Genomic DNA, 22,728 nt, shown 5'->3' with positions numbered 1-22,728 from the left:
TTAAACTGATTGTAAACTCGTCAGTTGTTTTGTAGACATACAGTCACAACGACAAAGAGTTATTACCTGAAATCGATATTTTAAATTTGTTCAAGCATATTAATTGAATATTTAAATGTGAATAGTAGATATAGCACACACAAAATATGGATAATCGTCAATTTCTTAATTACGTAATTAATAATATTGATGATGTATTTGGTAAGTGGATAGTACAGAAATAAATAAATCAAATCAATAATAAATATAACTGAAATGCGTTACAAAAATTTATTCGCATGGCTTAGCTGAATCATTAATAATTTGCATTTAAACCAAATTAAGAAAAAATGTTTTTAGATTTTGGACAAAAAAGTTGGTTTAAGATATAGAAGTTTATGCCTAATTTTCATTTTGTTTTAAAAATTCATAAAATATGTTAAAAATTAATATATGGGAGAATCTCTGCGGACAGCAGTTGTATTTGACATTTGCAATTTCAATGATATTTTCCAAAGAAGTTATGACTCCATTATTAATTTAATTTAATTATTTTTTTTTAAATCTTTTAAAAGAATTTAAACAATTGGAGCATTTTTCATATTCAGTTCAAAATTTTTACTTTGATTATTTTTCGTGACTAGGCGGATATTGCAAAAATACATTTAAATTGGTAATTTGAATTTCTGGAAAAGACTAAACTTTTAGAAATAATTTTGCCAATGACTTATAAATGGGAGATTTTTTCAATTTTTTTAAAACATTTGTACAACATAAATTTATTCAAGTTGGCCATTGGAAGCTATGACCTTTTTCCATCATATGGATTCCGCGCCAAAAGAACTGCTCATGAGGCCAATATCGGATACTCTGTTCCAAAGTGAAGAGTATCCCAGAGATAGCGTTCTGCATCGATCAAAACATATAGTTCGGACGGGTAAGGTCTGTACTGTAAAGCGGGTGAGGTAAAACTTCCCAACCACTTCATTGTAAATAATTGTTAACAGGTATTGCATCATGTGCCCGAATGTTGTCATGATGGAATATTACGATTTCATGTCTGGTAATTTTTCAGCAAATGCTCGCTTCAAACGAATCATTTGTTTTCGGTACGGGTTCCCTGTGATGGCCTGGCCAGATTTCAGCAGCTTATAATATATAGAACTGTTTTGCTTCCATGCAATTTTAGCGCATTGGATATTTGGTTTGTTGGCCAGGCTTCACATACGATCTCTTACGCTTTGTCTTATCATAATGTGTCCATTTTTCGTAGCAATTGTATTGATTCAGTGCAAAAATTAGTTTCTTTTATAGAGTTCAAACAAGGTCTCCCAGTTTCAATTCGTATGGCACCCAATTTCCCTTTTTTTGGATGAATACCGCTGTTCGCAAACGTATTGAAGCTGCTGCAATGATTTTGCAAGCTGTTGTTGAGTTTGATAACAGTCAGTCTTGGTCTTCAACCTTTTTTTGGCTGGCCTGAGCGATCTTTGTCTTCAGTGCCAAAATCACCACTTCTGAACCAAACAAACGTTGAAACCAATAGAACACATTCACCATAAGCTTTGGTGAACAATCGGAGTGCTTCAGCCGATTTCGCATATGACGTCACTCCGCATTTTTAAATCATACACCCAATATTTAAATTTAAATATCTATTTTTCGTTCCACCATAAATAATTTACATCACCAATAAATTTATTTTCGTCTTGTTGATTAAACATTTCATATTTTAATATACAGGCAAATCCCGGTATAACGAATCTCACTTTAACGAAAATCCGATTTAACGCACGATCAAATTCATAACATTGACTACCTTATATAACGAACGTTTCAAAAATTGTATGCTCGATATAACGAATGGTGAGAAAAAACAAACAAAATCAAACAAGCGACTAAATTTTTAACATTGACAGCTTTATATAGGGAACATTTTGGAAATTTTACGCTCAATATAACGAACAGAAAGTATAAAAAACAAAAGTAGTAAAGAATGTAAAAATAAGAAAATAAGTCGTTACAGTACCGTTTTCAATGGTTACTCTCTTTAATAATAGGTGCTGTCATATATCGAATGAAAGATTTCGTTCGTAGCGAAAGTAAACTGATTCGTTCATAATGTGAAACAGGCTATTATTGTGCAAGTGTTCGCGTGAATTAAATATGGGAAACCGTAGAAGAATTTCATCGAAAGAAAAAGTAAAAAATTTAGATAAATGAAATATGGAATAACAAAATTCTCAACATGTATTTTGAAGAAAATAAAAACAAAAATAAAGGGGAATCTGAAATCTTCAAAATCTGTTTTTTTTTAAATGTTTGTCCCTGAGTTAAATTTTTTACATGTTGAATCATTTTCAGAATCGAAATCCCTTACAATGAAGGCTTTATTAATCGTGGATAATGCAAGTGCATAAAGAGGGTGCTGTGGCTTAATTGGTTAGCGCGTTTGATCATTAAGCATGATATGGTATTTGTGGCCTGGGTTCGATTCCCAGCCGCTGCCAATCAACAACATCAGTTTATAATAATTATTAGTTTACTAATAACTAATATTTATCACAGCGCCCTCCTTCGGTGGTATAACACTAAAACGCCACCGAAGTAAAATAATTAAATAAATGTTGTTGGCTTGACTAATGCGCCAACTCACCACCACAGGCGCTGCAACCTGCACTAATAATAAACATAACGCAGAGTTGTCAATTAAAAAAAAAAAAAAAAGTTTTTCATCTCCTTTCACCACCTTTTCTTCTACACTCTATCCCCTTTCCAAAGAAAGTAACACAATTATATATAGGCATATTAATTGCCTGAATGTTACTTCTCTTTTTTTTAAAAAAAAAAAAATAATGCACCAAGCCACCCTCCTGAGGAACAATTAGTAAACACTACTAAAGATATACAAATTTGGACGATATTCATGATTCCTAATGTCACACCGCTAATCCATCCTATGGATCAAAATTCCCATATAGAAAAAGTTGTCCAAAATTGCAAAATAAAAAGTCTCGATATAACGAATTTTTCAATTTAACGAATGGGCCTGACAACATATCGTTCGTTATACCGGGATTTGCCTGTATTAAGAAACCATAAACCATAAAAAAATTTTTCGAAATTGCATCAGAAAATTTCATTTGCATTATGATGCACTTTTATATTAAAGTATACAATTAAAGGAGAATAGATGCATGTTTTGTACAAACTGAATACAAACTAATAAACTAAAATAATTTATTTTTATGAGAAAACTGGAAGACTTTTTTTTATTGAAAAATAGTAAAAATCAAAAGGCTTCCACCCTTTTGGACAAAACTAGAAACATTTCTATGTATTTATATAATTTAAAGAGGACATTATAACCTTTCAGACGGTATCACAATCAACCTAATCGGACATCAGATTTACAAGATATGAATACATAAACTTATATACTTTGCTCAATTTTGTCAGTTTTCAAAAATAGAAATTGTGAATTAAATCTCGAGTTTTTCAAAATTAAAATAAGTAAAAATGTTTACATAGTCGGTCAAGCCCTACACTGAGTATATGAGCAAATCATTATTCAACATTTATGGAAAAAAAATGTATTAGGATATAGTATTACATAGTACCAAATAATTCACTTGACTTATTTTTGCAATAAACTCCAATTTCTAGGCTTTGCTTAACCATAATGAGAGGTAGTATTTAATTATTTTTTGCATTAAACAATGCATTTACCTTTACAAAACAGTAATCGTCCAATAACTCAATTTTGGATTTTTTGTTGCTTGACTGGTTTTTGAAATAAACGATTAAATTATGGACTGATTGTCCTAAAATTAGATCGCGTGATTTCCTTATATTTATATGAAAATTGGTTTTGTTAAAACTGATTGTGATTCCAACATTTTTAAGAGATTTATACTTGTTAAAGTGTTGTTAGGTTGCCGATCGTCGTGAAATTATGTAGTGTGATTTATTTCTATATGACACTTATTTCTGTTGAATTTTTAACATGGTTTTCGGAAGTGAGCCATATATGGGAGCTATGATTAATTATGGATTGATCTGAAAACAATTTTAAATGTGATTTCCTTTTATATAAATCTTATTTGTGGAGGAATTTGTGTGGATATCTATATAAATCGGGAACAAGAAATAGTCACTTCTTCCCGAACATGTGGCATCTTCCGTGCTTTTTACCACTGAAATTGATGATGCAGAGTTCCCGTATTATTTAACAAGCTATTCTTTTATTTTAGTGCTGGTTTTTTCCGCTTAAAATAAAGAAATTCACTTTTTTCCAATTTCTCATTAAGTCACGAGGTAGTCTGCTATAAATGGCTGTCAAATATAAACTAAATGCCGCAGCTTGTTCAAAATATCGACGGTAGACGACTGACAGATGCCTATTGATAATTGGATAGCAACAGCATTTTTGGTGATTTCTTAATTTTATTTAAAATCTTGTTAATTTAAAATTTTTCCAATTTCAATTTTGAAATATTCACAATTTCAATTTGAAATTTTTGAAATTTCAATTTTAAAATTTTCAATATCAATTGGAATCAAATTGAAATGGAGAAAATTCTATATAAAATTAACAATTTAAAATTTGATTTGGTAAAATTCCAAATAAAATAGACAACTTTAAATACATATTTGGGGGATTCAAACGGTCTGCTATTAGGTCGTATTGTCATAATGTCGTAAAATATTTTTTTAGTTTAAACAAATTCTTGTTGTTCTGCAAACAAAAAAAGTGTTATTTCATGACAAACGAATAAACATAGTTCTAAAAGTCTTATTAGTTTATAACTTTTTTGTTTGAAACACAACAAAAATTTATTTTAACTAAAAAAGTATTTTATGACATTATGACAATACGACCTAATAGGAGACCGTTTGAATACCCCAATTGAGTAATTGTGTATTGAAATTGAAATACATACACATTGAGCAGTAGAAAAGAAAATACCCTAGTCTAGCACTCATCTTAAATTATACCGATCGACTTTCTGAGTCTATTAAATAATGTCCGTCCATCCGTCATTCCGTCCGTCCGTATGGCTGGCTGTCCATGTAAATCTTGTGCGCAAAGTACAGGTGAAGATATTTCGATAAAATTTGGTAAATAAAATTTTTGCGGCCCAAGGACCAAGCTTATTGAAACTGGCTGAAATCGGTCCATAATTTCACCTAGCCCCCATACAAATGTCCTCCCGAAATTGGACTTTGTCGGTCATAAATATTTAATTTGTATAGGTATCGACACAAATTTCGCACCAAATAAGTTTTATATGTATATACGGAATTAATTTTACTAAATTTTATGATGATTGGTCAATAATTAGGCATAGCTCCCATATAAGGCCCGCTTCCGAAAATCAATTTTAAGAGCATAAATCTCTTAAAAATTTTGGTATACACATAAAGTTCAACAAAAATTAGTCTCATATAGACGTAAATAAGACGACCTAATTTCATGGCGATCGGTCCATAATTAGTCATAGCTCCCATATAACGACCTCTTCCGAAAATCATTTACGAAAATAAACTATTGAAATTTTAAAAGAAAAATGTTTTTGCTTATATACTTGGTGTGGGGTATTATATGGTCGACCATACTTTCTTACTTCTAATACCCTACACCACCATAGTGGGGAGGGTATTATGCGTTTGTGCAGATGTTTGTAACGCCCAAAAATATTAGTCTAACACCCATCTTAAAGTATACCGATTGACTTAGAATCACTTTCTGAGTCGATTAAACGATGTCCGTCCGTCTGGTTGGCTGGCTGGCTATTAGGGTGATCGATTCTTCAACATTTGTTAGAAACCGGTTTTCGGTTTCATCGAAAAATAGCAATTTAATATAAACCGGTTTCGGTTTTTAATAATAACCGTGTTTTTTTGACAAAAAGAAGAAAAAAAGTTTTATTTATTAAAATAATAGTTATTAAAATGGAAAAATATAAATGAAAGAAGTGATCATATAATTATGATAAAGAATAAACAAGTATTCTAATAACAACAAATTATTTAATTTTGATTACTTTTTTAACCTTTACAAGGTCTTCGGGTCCAATTTGACCATTTTGAAATTAAAATTAAGATCTTTAACTTCTGTAAATTTGAGCACCTTATGAAGGTTAAAATAATCTCTTAAGAATAAAACAAAGTTTAAACGATTTGGAGAATATCTATCTATAACTCATAAAAACACACTTTTACACAAAAAAAACCCGGTTTCTTCGGTATTCGAAATGTTAGCTTTTCAAAATGCCGAAACCGACTTAGCCAAAAAAACCGGTTATAACCGATTATTTAAACCGGGCCGATCACCCTACTGGCTATCCATGTAAACCTTGTGCGCAGAGTACAGGTCGCAATTTTGTAGATATTTCAATCAAATTTGGTCCATAATTAGTCATAGCTCCCATATAGACTCGCTTCGAAAATCACTTTAACTGTTGTTGGTATACACACAAAATTCAACACAGTTAACTTTAATATAGAAATAAATCACACGACCTAGTTTCATGGTGATCGGTCCATAATTGGTCATAGCTCCCATATAAGGCCCACTTCCGAAAATCACTCAAAAATATAAATTATTGAAATTTTAAAAGAAAAATGTTTTTGCTCTTTTACTTAGTGTAGGGTATTATATGGTCGGGCTTGACCGACCATACTTTCTTACTTGTTTTTTATTTATAAATGTTCACCACTTTCTGACAACAGACTTAGGCGTATAGAAATACAAATAGAAAAAATTTCTCAAAAAAATCACACACGAGTGTTGTTTTTCACATAAATTTTTTTTGCCAATATATTCTCAGCACTTTGGTTTTTGACAACTGAGTTAGGTTTTTGATAGGAGATCTTACGATCTATGTGTATTTATCTATGGATATCCAATATGGTTATCAATGTCTCTACTAGACTGCTCCATGAAGAAGTTTTGATGGTTTCATTTTTGTCTCAATGTTCTTATAAGACTCATTGCAATCGCTTATAGTTTTATGTCTGTTGGTTTTAATTATTTTGTTAAAAATCACATTTTTTTTCTTAATTCTCTTAGTTGTAGTGGTATACTTTGGTTGTAGTTTTGTTATGATTTAAATTTAATTCAAAATTTTCTTAAATTTATTTATCTACATGTTTTATTATATTTATGTATTTATGTGCTTTTAAGTGTTTTAATTTTTTTCAAATAGGGGGTCTATAAATGTGTTGTTGTTGTCTTATTGTTGGGGTATGATGTGATTTAAGCAGTTGAACTGTCGAGAAATCGAAAAATCAAACAAATTTAATATCTATACAAAATGCCTAACCAACTGCCTTCTCTGCACTTCTCTGCATTCCTTTTTTCTACATGACCCGAACTAAAATGAACAAATACACAAAAAAAAAAAACAAAAACAGTACCAGATGATTTGCACAGTTCAAGAAGGCTGATGACGGATGGCGATGTAGGCCGCACTTTGGATCGTTGTTTTAGTGTCATACAAGAGTCCAGTAAAACCTGGAGTGGTCAAACAGCATCGGCTTTGTCCCAAAGAAAACCACTAACGGAAAAGAGTTCCATACAATTAGCGGTGACCAGTTATTTGAGTCGTTTCCTCAAAGCCTCGGTATATGAAAAGATTAAGAAGCGTCAGACAAGATTGGATCATAATCTCTTCGATGTCATATGGCCAGCCTTGAGAAAAACATCCAAGGAACGTCATTTGGAGGAAGACATTAACTGTGGCATAATAGCACCCGACTTTGATGTGTACGTTGTATTTCAAGAGTTTTTGGTGCCTCTGATCAAAGACATGCAATGTTTGAGTATTACAGCGGATTTCAAGCCTCATCCTCGTATAGCGTATTTTCCCATGGAACATAGTGAACGACTGAATACGGCATATTTTGTATTTGATGATGAGTCGAATTTAATTGTCCGCACAATAGTGGAATGTTCTAGAAATCTGGATACATTTGAGTTGCCTTTGAATCTGACAATTGGTCAGATAGAACAGGCTGAACGTGTACTGATGGGTAAAATATTTACCTCGGCCTTTATAGAAGCCATTGATGAAGCTGAACCGGGTAGTTATTATACATTGACGGAAATACTAGAAGATAATTCAGAAATCTATGAAATTTTAAATGAATATGGACTTTTGATACCATTGCTGGACCTCAAAGACTGCACCCAGCTGGCTGAGTCCACTGCTTTCAATGGTAGCCTGTGGCCTTATGGCAGAGGGGTTTACATTAGCTCCTCAAATAATCTGGCTTTGTGGCTGAATTGTCAAGAGCATCTGCGTATTATAGGCACTTCAACAATGAAAGATGGTGCTGATATTGGTGCAGTCTACACTCGTGTAGGAAGGGCCATTTCATTTTTGGAGCATCAAATACACTTCAAAGAGAGCTACTTATTGGGATATCTACAGGCAAGGCCAGCCTTTTTGGGTACGGGGCTCAAAATGACCACCATTCTACGTCTGCCCAATCTGATGAAAGAAATGGATAATCTAAGGCATCTGTGTTCGGTGCGTGGCTTGTCTTTGACCACCAATCTCAACTCGAAAATAAGTGTACGCTTGATAAACATGCAATCGATGGGTGCCGTAGAGCATGTACTCTTCCAGGACTACTGTACGGCTGTAACAAATATTATATCGCTGGAAAAGGACATGTCGCTGACGAATTCGAAGCATATTGCCTCAATGTTGGTTAAGATATTTCGTCGTAAGAAAACTAGTTTAGTTGATCGCGATTAAAAATTCTTTGCAATCCTGACTGCCTCGCTAGCTCGCTCCCTCTAACCTTTACCCCCACCAAGAAAAAAGAGCAGCTTTATTAAAATCCATCCACACTGAAACACCTCAACTTGTATATACAATACCCCGACATCAATTTATAAATAAAATAAAATACAATACCTACAATAGCTATAATAATATAAATAAAACTCAACATCACCTCAAATTCTTACTTGTATTATACATATCTGTATTATAAAAATATAAAAATCAGAAAACTCAAAATGTTCACTTGTAATTTAACCTGCTTGTGCTGATTGTCAAATATTGGGGTTCGTAAGTTTATTTTTAAAATTTGTATAAATGTTTTAAAGCAGCACATTTAACTGAATTTTATAGTTACTCATTCCAAAATAAGATTAAGGTTTTTTTTATTAAAAACTTTAATTTGAAGGAGAATATTAGCTGTGATTTTCAGTTATTTATTTTGTAAATATTCACTTAATTATTTACTTTTTATTTCTTAAGTTTTGTGTCCTGTCTATAGATTTTAATTTGCTGGCAAATTTAAAATTTTAATTTTTCTTATATAATTTTGTGAAACTTGTTATTGTATATATAAGTGCCAAATAAATTATAAAATGTCCAAACACTTTTAAACTACAAATTTATATTAACTAAATAGACTTTTCAGTTGCGACTCATTTAAGGCCGGGGATCTCAAAAGAAATATTAATATCAAATATCAAAAAGAAATATTAATTTTCACATATTGGGTTTATATGTCCTTAAATCACAATATCTACGAAGTTATTATCGATTTAAAATATTTGAGTTTTTTATATATGGGTTTATATGTCCTTAAATCACAATATCTACGAAGTTATTATCGATTTAAAATATTTGAGTTTTTTATATAAAAAACGCTTTTTAGTATAAAATATCACTAAAATCGCAGTATTTACAAAATTATCAACGATTTTTTTACTACAAATCGAGATTTGGAATGAAATATGAGTGATCACAGATTGAGTTTATTTTGGCTTAAATCTCAGTATTTACAAAGTTATTAACGATTTAAGGTATTTGAGTTTTTTAAACTAAAAATCGATTTTTCGTATGAAATATGAGTGATCACAGATTGAGCTTATTTTGGATAGAATCGCAGTATTTACAAAGTTATTAACGATTTAAGATATTTGAGTCTTTTATATTAAAAATCGAATTTTGGTATGAAATATGAGTGATCACAGACTGAACTTATTTCGGCTTAATTCTCCGTAATTACAAAGTTATTAAAGATTTAAGATATTTCAGTTTTTTATAATAAAAATCGATTTTTGGATTGAAATATGAGTGATCATAGATTGAGCTTATTTTGGCTAGAATCGCAGTATTTACAAACTTATTAACGATTTAAGATATTTGAGTGTTTTTGTACTAAAAATCGATTTTTGGATTGAAATATGAGTGATCACAGATTAAGCTTATTTTGGCTAGAATCGCAGTAATTACAAAGATATTAATGATTTAAGATATTTGAGTTTTTTATAGTAAAAATCGATTTTTGGTATGAAATATGAGTGATCACACATTGAGCTTATTTTGGCTAGAATCGCAGTATTTACAAAGTTATTAACGATTTAAAATATTTGAGTTTTTTAAACTAAAAATCGATTTTTGGAATGAAATATGAGTGATCACAGATTAAGCTTATTTTGGCTAGAATCGCAGTATTTACAAAGTTATTAACGATTTAAGATATTTGAGTTTTTTATACTAATGTGCTGTTTTTCTATAGCGAACGAGTACTTTGAGTGGAAATTTAACATGTGTTTTGCTATTGTAACAAAAACAAAATACATGTAAAACGTCCACTCAAAACGCTCATTCGCTATAGAAAAACAGCACATAAAAATCGATTTTTGGAATGAAATATGAGTGATCACAGATTGAGCTTATTTTGGCTAGAATCGCAGTATTTACAAAGATATAAGATATTTGAGTTTTTTAAACTAAAAATCGATTTTTCGAATGAGATATGAGTGATCACAGATTGAGCTTATTCTGGCTTAACTCTCAGTATTTACAAAGATAATAAAGATTTAAGATATTTGAGTTTTTTTTACTAAAAATCGATTTTTGGTATGAAATATGAGTGATCACAGATTAAGCTAGAATCGCAGTATTTACAAAGTTATTAGCGATTTAAGATATTTGAGTTTTTTATACAAAAAATCGATTTTTGGTATAAAATATGAGTGATCACAGATTGAGCTTATTTTGGCTTAATTCTCAGTATTTACAAAGTTATAAATGATTTAAGATATTTGAGTTTTTGATGCTAAAAATCGATTTTTGGTATGAAATATGAGTGATCACAGATTGAGCTTAAAGATTTAAGATATTTGAGTTTTTTATACTAAAAATCGATTTTTGGATTGAAATATGAGTGATCACAGATTGAGCATATTTTGGCTAGAATCGCAGTATTTACAAAGATATTAAAGATTTAAGATATTTCAGTTTTTTATACTAAAAATCGATTTTTGATATGAAATATGAGTGATCACAGATTGAGCTTATTTTGGCTAGAATCGCAGTATTTACAAAGATATTAAAGATTTAAGATATTTGAGTTTTTTATACTAAAAATCGATTTTTGATATGAAATATGAGTGATCACAGATTGAGCTTATTTTGGCTAGAATCGCAGTATTTACAAAGTTATTAACGATTCAAGATATTTGATGTTTTTTTTACTAAAAATCTAATTTTGGTATGAAATATGAGTGATCACAGATTGAGCTTATTTTGGCTAGAATCGCAGTATTTACAAAGTTATTAACGATTCAAGATATTTGAGTTGTTTATAGTTAAAATCGATTTTTGGATAGAAATATGAGTGATCACAGATTGAGCTTATTTTGGCTAGAATCGCAGTATTTACAAAGTTATTAACGATTTAAGATATTTGAGTTTTTGATACTAAAAATTGATTTTTGGATTGAAATATGAGTGATCACAGATTAAGCTTATTTTGGCTAGAATCGCAGTATTTACAAAGTTATTAACGATTTAAGATATTTGAGTTTTTGATACTAAAAATCGATTTTTGGTATGAAATATGAGTGATCACAGATTGAGCTTATTTTGGCTAGAATCGCAGTATTTACAAAGTTATTAACGATTTAAGATATTTGAGTTTTTGATACTAAAAATTGATTTTTGGATTGAAATATGAGTGATCACAGATTAAGCTTATTTTGGCTAGAATCGCAGTATTTACAAAGTTATTAACGATTTAAGATATTTGAGTTTTTGATACTAAAAATCGATTTTTGGTATGAAATATGAGTGATCACAGATTGAGCTTATTTTGTCTAGAATCGCAGTATTTACAAAGTTATTAACGATTCAAGATATTTGAGTTGTTTATAGTAAAAATCGATTTTTGGTATGAAATATGAGTGATCACAGATTGAGTTTATTTTGGCTAGAATCGCAGTATTTACAAAGTTATTAACGATTCAAGATATTTGATGTTTTTTTTTACTAAAAATCGATTTTTGGTATGAAATATGAGTGATCACAGATTGAGCTTATTTTGGCTAGAATCGCAGTATTTACAAAGATATTAATGATTTAAGATATTTGAGTTTTTTATACTAAAAATCGATTTTTGGAATGAGATACGAGTGACCACAGATTGAGCTTATTTTGGCTAAATTCTCAGTATTTACAAAGTTATTAACGATTTAAGATATTTGAGTTTTTTATACAAAAATCAATTTTTGGTATGAAATATGAGTGATCACAGATTGAGCTTATTTTGGCTAGAATCGCAGTATTTACAAAGTTATTAACGATTTAAGATATTTGTGTTTTTTGTACTAAAAATCGATTTTTGGAATGAAATATGAGTGATCACAGATTGAGCTTATTTTGGCTAGAATCGCAGTATTTACAAAGTTATTAACGATTCAAGATATTTGATGTTTTTTTTACTAAAAATCTAATTTTGGTATGAAATATGAGTGATCACAGATTGAGCTTATTTTGGCTAGAATCGCAGTATTTACAAAGTTATTAACGATTCAAGATATTTGAGTTGTTTATAGTTAAAATCGATTTTTGGATAGAAATATGAGTGATCACAGATTGAGCTTATTTTGGCTAGAATCGCAGTATTTACAAAGTTATTAACGATTTAAGATATTTGAGTTTTTGATACTAAAAATCGATTTTTGGTATGAAATATGAGTGATCACAGATTGAGCTTATTTTGGCTAGAATCGCAGTATTTACAAAGTTATTAACGATTTAAGATATTTGAGTTTTTGATACTAAAAATTGATTTTTGGATTGAAATATGAGTGATCACAGATTAAGCTTATTTTGGCTAGAATCGCAGTATTTACAAAGTTATTAACGATTTAAGATATTTGAGTTTTTGATACTAAAAATCGATTTTTGGTATGAAATATGAGTGATCACAGATTGAGCTTATTTTGTCTAGAATCGCAGTATTTACAAAGTTATTAACGATTCAAGATATTTGAGTTGTTTATAGTAAAAATCGATTTTTGGTATGAAATATGAGTGATCACAGATTGAGTTTATTTTGGCTAGAATCGCAGTATTTACAAAGTTATTAACGATTCAAGATATTTGATGTTTTTTTTTACTAAAAATCGATTTTTGGTATGAAATATGAGTGATCACAGATTGAGCTTATTTTGGCTAGAATCGCAGTATTTACAAAGATATTAATGATTTAAGATATTTGAGTTTTTTATACTAAAAATCGATTTTTGGAATGAGATACGAGTGACCACAGATTGAGCTTATTTTGGCTAAATTCTCAGTATTTACAAAGTTATTAACGATTTAAGATATTTGAGTTTTTTATACAAAAATCAATTTTTGGTATGAAATATGAGTGTTCAATGATAGAGCTTATTTTGGCTAGAATCGATATTTTTAAGATATTTGAGTTTTTTTATACTAAAAATCGATTTTTGGATTGAAATATGAGTGATCACAGATTGAGCTTATTTTGGCTAGAATCGCAGTATTTACAAAGTTATTAACGATTTAAGATATTTGTGTTTTTTGTACTAAAAATCGATTTTTGGAATGAAATATGAGTGATCACAGATTGAGCTTATTTTGGCTAGAATCGCTGTATTTACAAAGTTATTAACGATTTAAGATATTTAAGTTTTTTGTACTAAAAATCGATTTTTGGTATGAAATATGAGTGATCAAAGATTGAGCTTATTTTGGCTAGAATCGCAGTATTTACAAAGTTATTAACGATTTAAGATATTTGAGTTTTTTTTACTAAAAATCGATTTTTGGTATGAAATATGAGTGATCACAGATTGAGCTTATTTTGGCTAGAATCGCAGTATTTACAAAGTTATTAACGATTTAAAAAATTTGAGTTTTTTATACTAAAAATCGATATTTGGAATGAAATATGAGTGATCACAGATTGAGCTTATTTTGGCTTAATTCTCAGTATTTACAAAGATATTAAAGATTTAAGATATTTGAGTTTTTTATACTAAAAATCGATTTTTGGTGTGAAATATGAGTGATCACAGATTGAGCTTATTTTGGCTAGAATCGCAGTATTTACAAAGTTATTAACGATTTAAGATATTTGAGTTTTTTATACTAAAAATCGATTTTTGGTATGAAATATGAGTGATCACAGATTGAGCTTATTTTGGCTAGAATCGCAGTATTTACAAAGTTATTAACGATTTAAGATATTTGAGTTTTTTATACTAAAAATCGATTTTTGGTATGAAATATGAGTGATCACAGATTGAGCTTATTTTGGCTAGAATCGCAGTATTTACAAAGTTATTAACGATTTAACATATTTGAGTTTTTTATAGTAAAAATCGATTTTTGGTATGAAATATGAGTGATCACAGATTGAGCTTATTTTGGCTAGAATCGCAGTATTTACAAAGTTATTAACTATTTAAGATATTTGAGTTTTTTTATACTAAAAATCGATTTTTGGATTGAAATATGAGTGATCACAGATTGAGCTTATTTTGGCTTAAATCGCAGTATTTACAAAGTTATTAACGATTTAAGATATTTGAGTTTTTTATACTAAAAATCGATTTTTGGTTTGAAATATGAGTGATCACAGATTGAGCTTATTTTGGCTTAAATCGCAGTATTTACAAAGTTATTAACTATTTAAGATATTTGAGTTTTTTTATACTAAAAATCGATTTTTGGAATGAAATATGAGTGATCACAGATTGAGCTTATTTTGGCTTAATTCTCAGTATTTACAAAGATATTAAAGATTTAAGATATTTGAGTTTTTTATACTAAAAATCGATTTTTGGTGTGAAATATGAGTGATCACAGATTGAGCTTATTTTGGCTAGAATCGCAGTATTTACAAAGTTATTAACGATTTAAGATATTTGAGTTTTTTATACTAAAAATCGATTTTTGGTATGAAATATGAGTGATCACAGATTGAGCTTATTTTGGCTAGAATAGGAGTAATTACAAAGTTATTAACGATTTAAGATGTTTGAGTTTTTTATACTAAAAATCGATTTTTGGTATGAAATATGAGTGATCACAGATTGAGCTTATTTTGGCTAGAATCGCAGTATTTACAAAGTTATTAACGATTTAACATATTTGAGTTTTTTATAGTAAAAATCGATTTTTGGTATGAAATATGAGTGATCACAGATTGAGCTTATTTTGGCTAGAATCGCAGTATTTACAAAGTTATTAACGATTTAAGATATTTTAGTTTTTTATACTAAAAATCCATTTTTGGTATGAAATATGAGTGATCACAGATTGAGCTTATTTTGGCTAGAATCGCAGTATTTACAAAGTTATTAACTATTTAAGATATTTGAGTTTTTTTATACTAAAAATCGATTTTTGGATTGAAATATGAGTGATCACAGATTGAGCTTATTTTGGCTTAACTCGCAGTATTTACAAAGTTATTAACGATTTAAGATATTTGAGTTTATTATACTAAAAATCGATTTTTGATATGAAATATGAGTGATCACAGATTGAGCTTATTTTGGCTTAAATCTCAGTATTTACAAAGTTATTAACGATTTAAGATATTTGAGTTTTTTATACTAAAAATCGATTTTTGATATGAAATATGAGTGATCACAGATTGAGCTTATTTCGGCTAGAATCGCAGTATCTACAAAGTTATTAACGATTTAAGATATTTGAGTTTTTTATACTAAAAATCAATTTTTGGATTGAAATATGAGTGATCACAGATTGAGCTTATTTTGGCTAGAATCGCAGTATTTACAAAGTTATTAACGATTTAAGATATTTGAGTTTTTTTATACTAATAATCGATTTTTGGTGTGAAATATGAGTGATCACAGATTGAGCTTATTTTGGCTAGAATCGCAGTAATTACAAAGTTATTAACAATTTAAAGTTGAGTTTAAATTGTTAGTATTTGCTGAAATTACCAGACTTGTTATTATTATTTTGTAAGTAAAAAATATGATTTAAAAAGTATTTCTATGTTTATTGGTTCAAAAGTTATATATGGTTCCGAAAAAGTAACAAAATTCAGATATAATTTCAAAAAAGTACCAAACACTTGTCCACTTTTTTATGTTGAGGAAGATTCATTTGAAATTATGTTTGCATCTGTATTAGTTTTGAAGATATTAAGTTACTCATAAATCTTTGAATTTCCAAATATCCGTTCTTAGTTGATCTGAAGGGATAGGTGAACCTATAGACCAAATGCGAGGACTCTACCTTTTTTTTGATGTTACTCTTAAATATAAGAGTCAAAAAGTACGTGTCATTTTGAATGAAACATAGTTTGTTGGTAAACGTGAGACGTCCTCCAAGTAAAGCCTTGGACCCCAGGTACATTGTGAAAACGGTTTACTGTGCAGCATATGCTCGTTTCTATTTAAGGGCTAGAATATATTTATTATTTTTATTTTATTATTAAACTGTTACATAATTACCTTAAAAATATCTTAAATGCTTAAAATTTAATATGTAAATTTGTTTTTAGCTTATTTTGGCTTTATTACCGTAGTGTCTAGATGTAGAAAAATGTAGAAAAAGTAAATTAAATTTATCCGTGTTTTTTTATGATTCTCTATTTCTGAATTCTAAATTTTAGGTCAAATTGAAAATCCGAGTTCTCAAGAAAATCCCATTTTTAAAACCGAACAGGGCAAATATTTAGCGGATAGTAAGTATTTGAATTTGTTAATGGGCATGTAATCTCACAAAATAAACTTAACGCTTGCCAAACCCCTTTTACAGACCTAGCTGATCCATTAATAAAAGCTTTAACACAAGTTGCACACAAACGTCCAAATGACCCTTTGGAATATTTAACAAATTACCTACAAACTTATGTCTCAACACGCAATACGAACGGTCGTACCATAACACAGGCAGCTATACATTCGGGCAGCAGTCAAACAAATTCCACAGTTTTAGCCTCCTCCAAAACCTCAACCCCACCACCAGCACCAGCACAAATGGAAAATCAAACAGCACGTATGAATGGTCACGTGAAGTATGCTAATCCGGACAGCATTGAAGAGGACTCCATGCAACAGCTGGAGGAATACGATGATGATGGTAATGATTCGGATGCAGAAATTTCTAAGAAATTGGAGGAACGTGATGAACATGGTCAGAGTATGTTACATTTTGCTTGCGCCCGATCACATCGCAAAGGTGGTCTAATACATCTAATCGAAGAGGCTAAAGCAGACATAACATATCGTGATGAATTGTATCGTACGGCCAGAGATGTGGCGTTGCAGGCCAATCAATTGGGTAATGCCAAGGAAATTGATCGTTATGTAATGTCATTGGCCATAGTGGGTGAGTTTTGAAGATAATTTAAATTGGATATTTAAATGGTATTAATGAGGTTGCTTTTTCAGGAGACACCAAACCCTTTGAACATTTAGCCATTTCCGGTTATGATCACATCATTGATATTTTAGATGATAATGAAACACCCATTATAGAGGTGGTGGAAGCTAGAGGCCTAATGGAATTGGCCGAATATTTGCGCACTATCAGACCTTTGGAGGTGCTTGAAAATTTTTGTTAAATTTGCGAGTGCAGGGTTAATCTTATTTGTGTATTTTTTTGTAGGAATTGCGCGAAGAACTGCATCAAATGATACGTGATAATAATGCTGATCGCGTTAAGGAAATTGCTAATGGTCCAGATGGCAAATGGTTAATAAAGGCTAAAAATTATTATGGTGAGTGTAATTAGGTTTATTAATACATCGTTTTTAGAATTGTCCTGTAATTTAGAAACATATATAAATAAACATAGATCGGAAACTCCCCTGTCAAAGACCTAACTCAGTTGTCATAAACCTTAGAGGTGAGAATATATTAGTAAAACCACTAAGTGTAATTTCTTTGTTTGAGTTTGTTTTTAGTTTCTGCTCTATATATATTTCTATGTTCAGAAATACGAATCGAAAAATAAATTTAAATTTTTTTTTATGAAAAACACTCAAAAATTATTTGAAAACTGAGTTCATATAGAGCGGAAACTAGAAAAAAACTCAAACGAAAAAAATATTAAAAATAATTACACATGTGGGTGTTGTTTCTGATTTCATATAGATTTTTTTGACAACTGAGTTAGGTCTTTGACAGGACAGTTTCCGGTCTATGTGTTTTATGTATTACTGAGCCATTTTCATTGAAAAGTCGTGTTTCTGAATCAGTTCGTTAGTTGTTTTAAATGAAGACAGTTAGGGCCAAAACTTAAAATTCATATTTTAACAAATTATGATTATCTTACAGGTCGCACAGCTTTGCACATAGCAATATTAAAAGAATCTATGGAAATTGTGGAACACTTTGTTAATCGCTGTCCAGAAGCTTTAAAAATTGGTGATAATGTAAGTTGGCTATAAAATAAAATTGAAAATTTCCTAAATCAAAAATCTGTTCAAACTATTTACAGTTGGAACGCACTGCATTGCACTATGCCATGGGTACAAATATAATTGAAAGTATAAGTCGTATTTTAATACAAAATGGTGCCAAGCGTACGTATAAAGATTTGAAAGGTCGTCAGCCCAGTTATTATTTTATGAATAAAGCGGATATTTTACGTTTGCAAGAGGAAGAAGATGAAAATCGTTAAAACTAAAACAAGCTGTTTAATTTAAACATTTGTTACCTAATTTTAGCCTAAAGAAAATTCTAAATTTATACCTAATTGTTAAAATGCAACAAACTATAACAAATCATATAGTATTACTTTTAAGTATTTATTACAAAATGTAGAGTGTCAAATATTTATTGTTTAGATTTAAGAAGCAAATTGCACTTAAGTGCACTTAAAGATTTTATTTTAAATTAAATACCTAGAAATATAAGTTATGGAATCAAATTAAGTGCCTTTGGAATGTGTTTAGAGGAATTAACATACACTTCTTATATATATAATTGTTGTGTTCCCGTACTGAACAGGTTTACTGATTTTTTTCAAATATATTAAATTATTAAATGTTCTTATATATAGATAGAATAAAATCAGTTATTTTGTTTAGTACAATAACAATTTATATGTTAAATATTTTTAAAACGAAATATTTACATTTATAATTTTTAAATCAATATTTTAATTTTAATTTAAGAGGAAAACACTATATAAATTATGAATAAAATAAAATTAAAATTTTGAAAATTTAAGCAATTGGAATCATCGCTATTATTTTGCAAAACAAAAAATTATACGGCCGAAAGTCTACTGGTAAGTGATGTAATTCTTAACATTTATATACCCATAAACGAAAAAGAGGGGGTTATATTGATTTTGTCATTCTGTTTGTAACACATCAAAATATTTGTCGCAGACCTGTGAAAATACTTTGGGGATAAATTGGGAATACATCAAGGTTTCCAAAGCTGGTTTCCGTTTTCTGATCCCAGCTTTTGGATTTTAGATTATGTGGCTCAAATTTTAAATTTTAATAAAAAATATGTCAATTTCCGAAGGGTGTAGGGGGGGGGGGGCGACTTGTTTGAAAAATAGGACATGTTTTTTATACCCAAATGTTCTCCGTAAAGATACCTTATAGAAAAACATAAAATTGTTATATATTCTAAAAGAAAGTATTTTTTTAATAAAAAAAGAGTTAAGTCACCTTTTCGCCAAGAAAACAGCAAAAATCTAATATTTTTTATCCATAACTCGATGGCTTAATATAAAGAAGGCGTAACTAATTTTTTATTTTCAAAAATTTCAATGAAAAAATAATTATATTAAATAACTTCATTAAAATAAAAAAAAAAATTTTAAATAAGAAATAAAATGTGATGTCTCTTTTTATTAAAAATTGCATTTAAACTTTTTTTGTGTCTAAAATTTGATGGAGTTTATTAATTTTTTTCCTTCTCCTGTAAAGTAACAAAAAATCGATTTACGCCTTTTTATATTAAGCCATCGAACTGATATTGCTCTGAAATCTTTTTTATATTGTCCAAAAATACGACCTTTATCTTTAAAAAAGCTATACGATATGGCAAAATTTAAAAATTTCAATTTTGAAATCCCTATAACTCGGAAATTATAAGAGATAAATAGCACACGCTAGCATGTTTTTTCAACAGAGAGCTTTCCAAAAATTTAAAAATCTTTGAAATCAGATGGGAAAAAATTGGCACGTGTTTAAAAATTTTACATGTCGAAGATACTTTGAGCCCCATAGCGCCACCAGTGGAGAATTTGTATGGCCCATTTTAATAACTGATACTTGAACACTCCTTGGCTACGCCCACGACAAATTGTATCCACATCGGAAAGACGTTTAGAAATGCTAGATTTATTTTCAAAAAATTTTGATTCTGCCCCACTGCACAGTTATGAAAATAGGCCCTACAAATGCTCCAGGGGCGGCGCTATGGGGGCTCAAAGCAGGGTACCTTCGACATGTAAAATTGTTAAACACGTGCTATTTTTTTTTGTTTCCCATCCGATTTCAAAGAATTTCATATTTTTGGAAAGCGCTCGGCTAGATCTTGAAAAAACATGCGTGTGCTATTTATCTCTTATAATTTCCTAGTTATAGGCATTTCAAAATTGAAATTTTAAAATTTTGCTATACCATGGTCCGCTTTTTTAAAAATATAGGGCGCACTTTTGGACCGAATGGACTCGAATTTTTTTGTTAGTTAAACAACTAAATTACCAACAACATACAAAAGATTTCAGAGCAATATCGATTACGAATCCAAAATTTTCAATTTAAAAATTCAAAAAATAGTATATATATTTTTGCTGTTTTTTGGACAAAAAGGTGACTAACTCTTTCTTTATTAAAAAACAACTTTTTTTAAGAATATATAAGAATTTTATGTTTTTCTATAAAGTTTCTTTACGGAAAACATTTTGGTATAAAAAACATGTCCTATTTTTCGAACATGTCGGCCCTACGCCCTTTGGAAATTTACCTATTTTTTTATCAAAATTTCATATTTGTTCAGTTTTGGAAACCCTGATGTGTTCCCTATTTATCCCTTAGGTATTTTCCCAGCCCCGAAGGAAATGTGAACCCTATAGACAAAATTGTAAAAAATACCATTTTTGAGATTTTCGCTCCAATTTTTTGGAATTGCGGGATTCCCTTTTTGACCTTTTGACGAGTTTTATTACACCTTGTTATTTAGAATGAGAAAAAACGCTGAAAATTATTTTTTTGTTTAGATAAGTTAATTGTTGTTCTTATTTCAAGTCAATATCTCAATTAGATTCAAAAATATGCCACTTTAAAACTCCGTCCTTCAAAAATATTGCACTTTTTTTTTTGTCAATGCAGAACTGCTGGGTAGTTATCCCTATTATTAAGATTACTGAACTATATACAAAAATATTTATGTATGTACGTTATTTGATTTAATTACTTTATGTTTTCTTTCATTAAACAACCTTCAAAACACCCCACACATTATTTTAAAAGAAAAAAGTAAATACTACATGCTTATTGTTTGCAAAGATAAAAAATCAAAACAGATAATTCAACGGGAACTAGTATCAATTAATTGCTTGTAGCAGTAAAACTACTAGAGCGATTAGATTAAAACTGGTAGCACGTAAACTACGAGTATTTTTTTAATCGTTGTCGGTGATAAAGTTTTTTTTATTTTTCAAATTTTCCCCATTGATATTATGATTAGATTTTTATTGTAGACGATTTGATTTATAATCCCAACAAAGCTAAAATTGGTAACTTTATATGCCAACTAAATATTAAAGCGAATTTCCCATTTATTTTCTGCAATGTTTGTACTTTGAACTGGTCTATTTACAAATTAAGAAGATTTGTAATAAAGTTATAACCACAGAATTTTATACAATGTTAAGAGAATACATCGTAAATAAAAATGTTTAACAATATCTGTATGATGGAGGAATAGTTAAAAAAAGCAAGTTAGTTATGATGTGCCGACCATCTAGAATTTCGCAGACGATCTAAAAATTACAATTTGTTTGGAACTCGAAACATCGAACAATTTTAAAATATATGTATCTACATACATACCCAGAAGATATTCTGAAAACAAAATATCTTTTTTATTGATGATATTTGGTTTTGGTATTCCTACAAGAAATTAAACAACCATAGCTCAGAATCGAAGCCTTGTAACATCTTTGAACTACGACATACTAGAGGGCAGGAATAAGTATGTTTAGAATTCTATATTTATTACCATTCCACAGTGGGGAATGATCAAAATATTTTAGAAATAAAGCTGTATTTCTGCCTTGTTAATCTGATTAACGAGAAACTTAAACTCGAATACACCTCGAGTTAAAGTTTTGAAGACAGAGCTTGCACTGCCTCTTGGAGTCCCACCATCAGTATGTGACAATAAAATATTGTTACGTTTAACCTTTTAAAAACGGTGGTTTATTTCCTTTAAATAAACCGTAT

General features: G+C 29.6%; 2 protein-coding genes across 2 annotated transcripts in view; both read left to right on the top strand.

Moving 5' to 3' along the window:
* The window catches only part of LOC135961474 (protein split ends), an 80,819-nt gene extending 61,792 nt beyond the window's left edge, over positions 1-19,027 (top strand). The window contains exons 14-19 of the mRNA XM_065512975.1: positions 16,921-16,992; positions 17,067-17,639; positions 17,702-17,853; positions 17,919-18,030; positions 18,590-18,687; positions 18,753-19,027. Coding sequence (XP_065369047.1) covers positions 16,921-16,992; positions 17,067-17,639; positions 17,702-17,853; positions 17,919-18,030; positions 18,590-18,687; positions 18,753-18,935 — 1,190 coding nt within the window. The 3' untranslated portion in view covers positions 18,936-19,027. The remainder of the gene's footprint in view (positions 1-16,920; positions 16,993-17,066; positions 17,640-17,701; positions 17,854-17,918; positions 18,031-18,589; positions 18,688-18,752) is intronic.
* LOC135959748 (arginine kinase) lies at positions 147-8,747 on the top strand. The gene is made up of 2 exons (XM_065510780.1): positions 147-201; positions 7,399-8,747. Exons 1-2 carry the CDS (start codon positions 147-149, stop codon positions 8,745-8,747), a joined length of 1,404 nt encoding a protein of 467 aa, XP_065366852.1.
* Positions 19,028-22,728: the final 3,701 nt, after the last annotated feature.

This window comes from Calliphora vicina, chromosome 5 (genome assembly GCF_958450345.1).
Source record: "Calliphora vicina chromosome 5, idCalVici1.1, whole genome shotgun sequence".
NCBI lineage: Eukaryota > Metazoa > Arthropoda > Insecta > Diptera > Calliphoridae > Calliphora > Calliphora vicina.
This window is presented reverse-complemented; position numbering and strand designations above follow the sequence as displayed.

Bases quoted from the DNA above. Each gene is read 5' to 3' on its own strand.
- LOC135959748 (XM_065510780.1), top strand. From the start codon at position 147: ATGGATAATCGTCAATTTCTTAATTACGTAATTAATAATATTGATGAT. The intron at 202-7,398 runs GTAAGTGGATAG...AAACAAAAACAG, and splicing joins TAATATTGATGATGTATTTG to TACCAGATGATTTGCACAGT.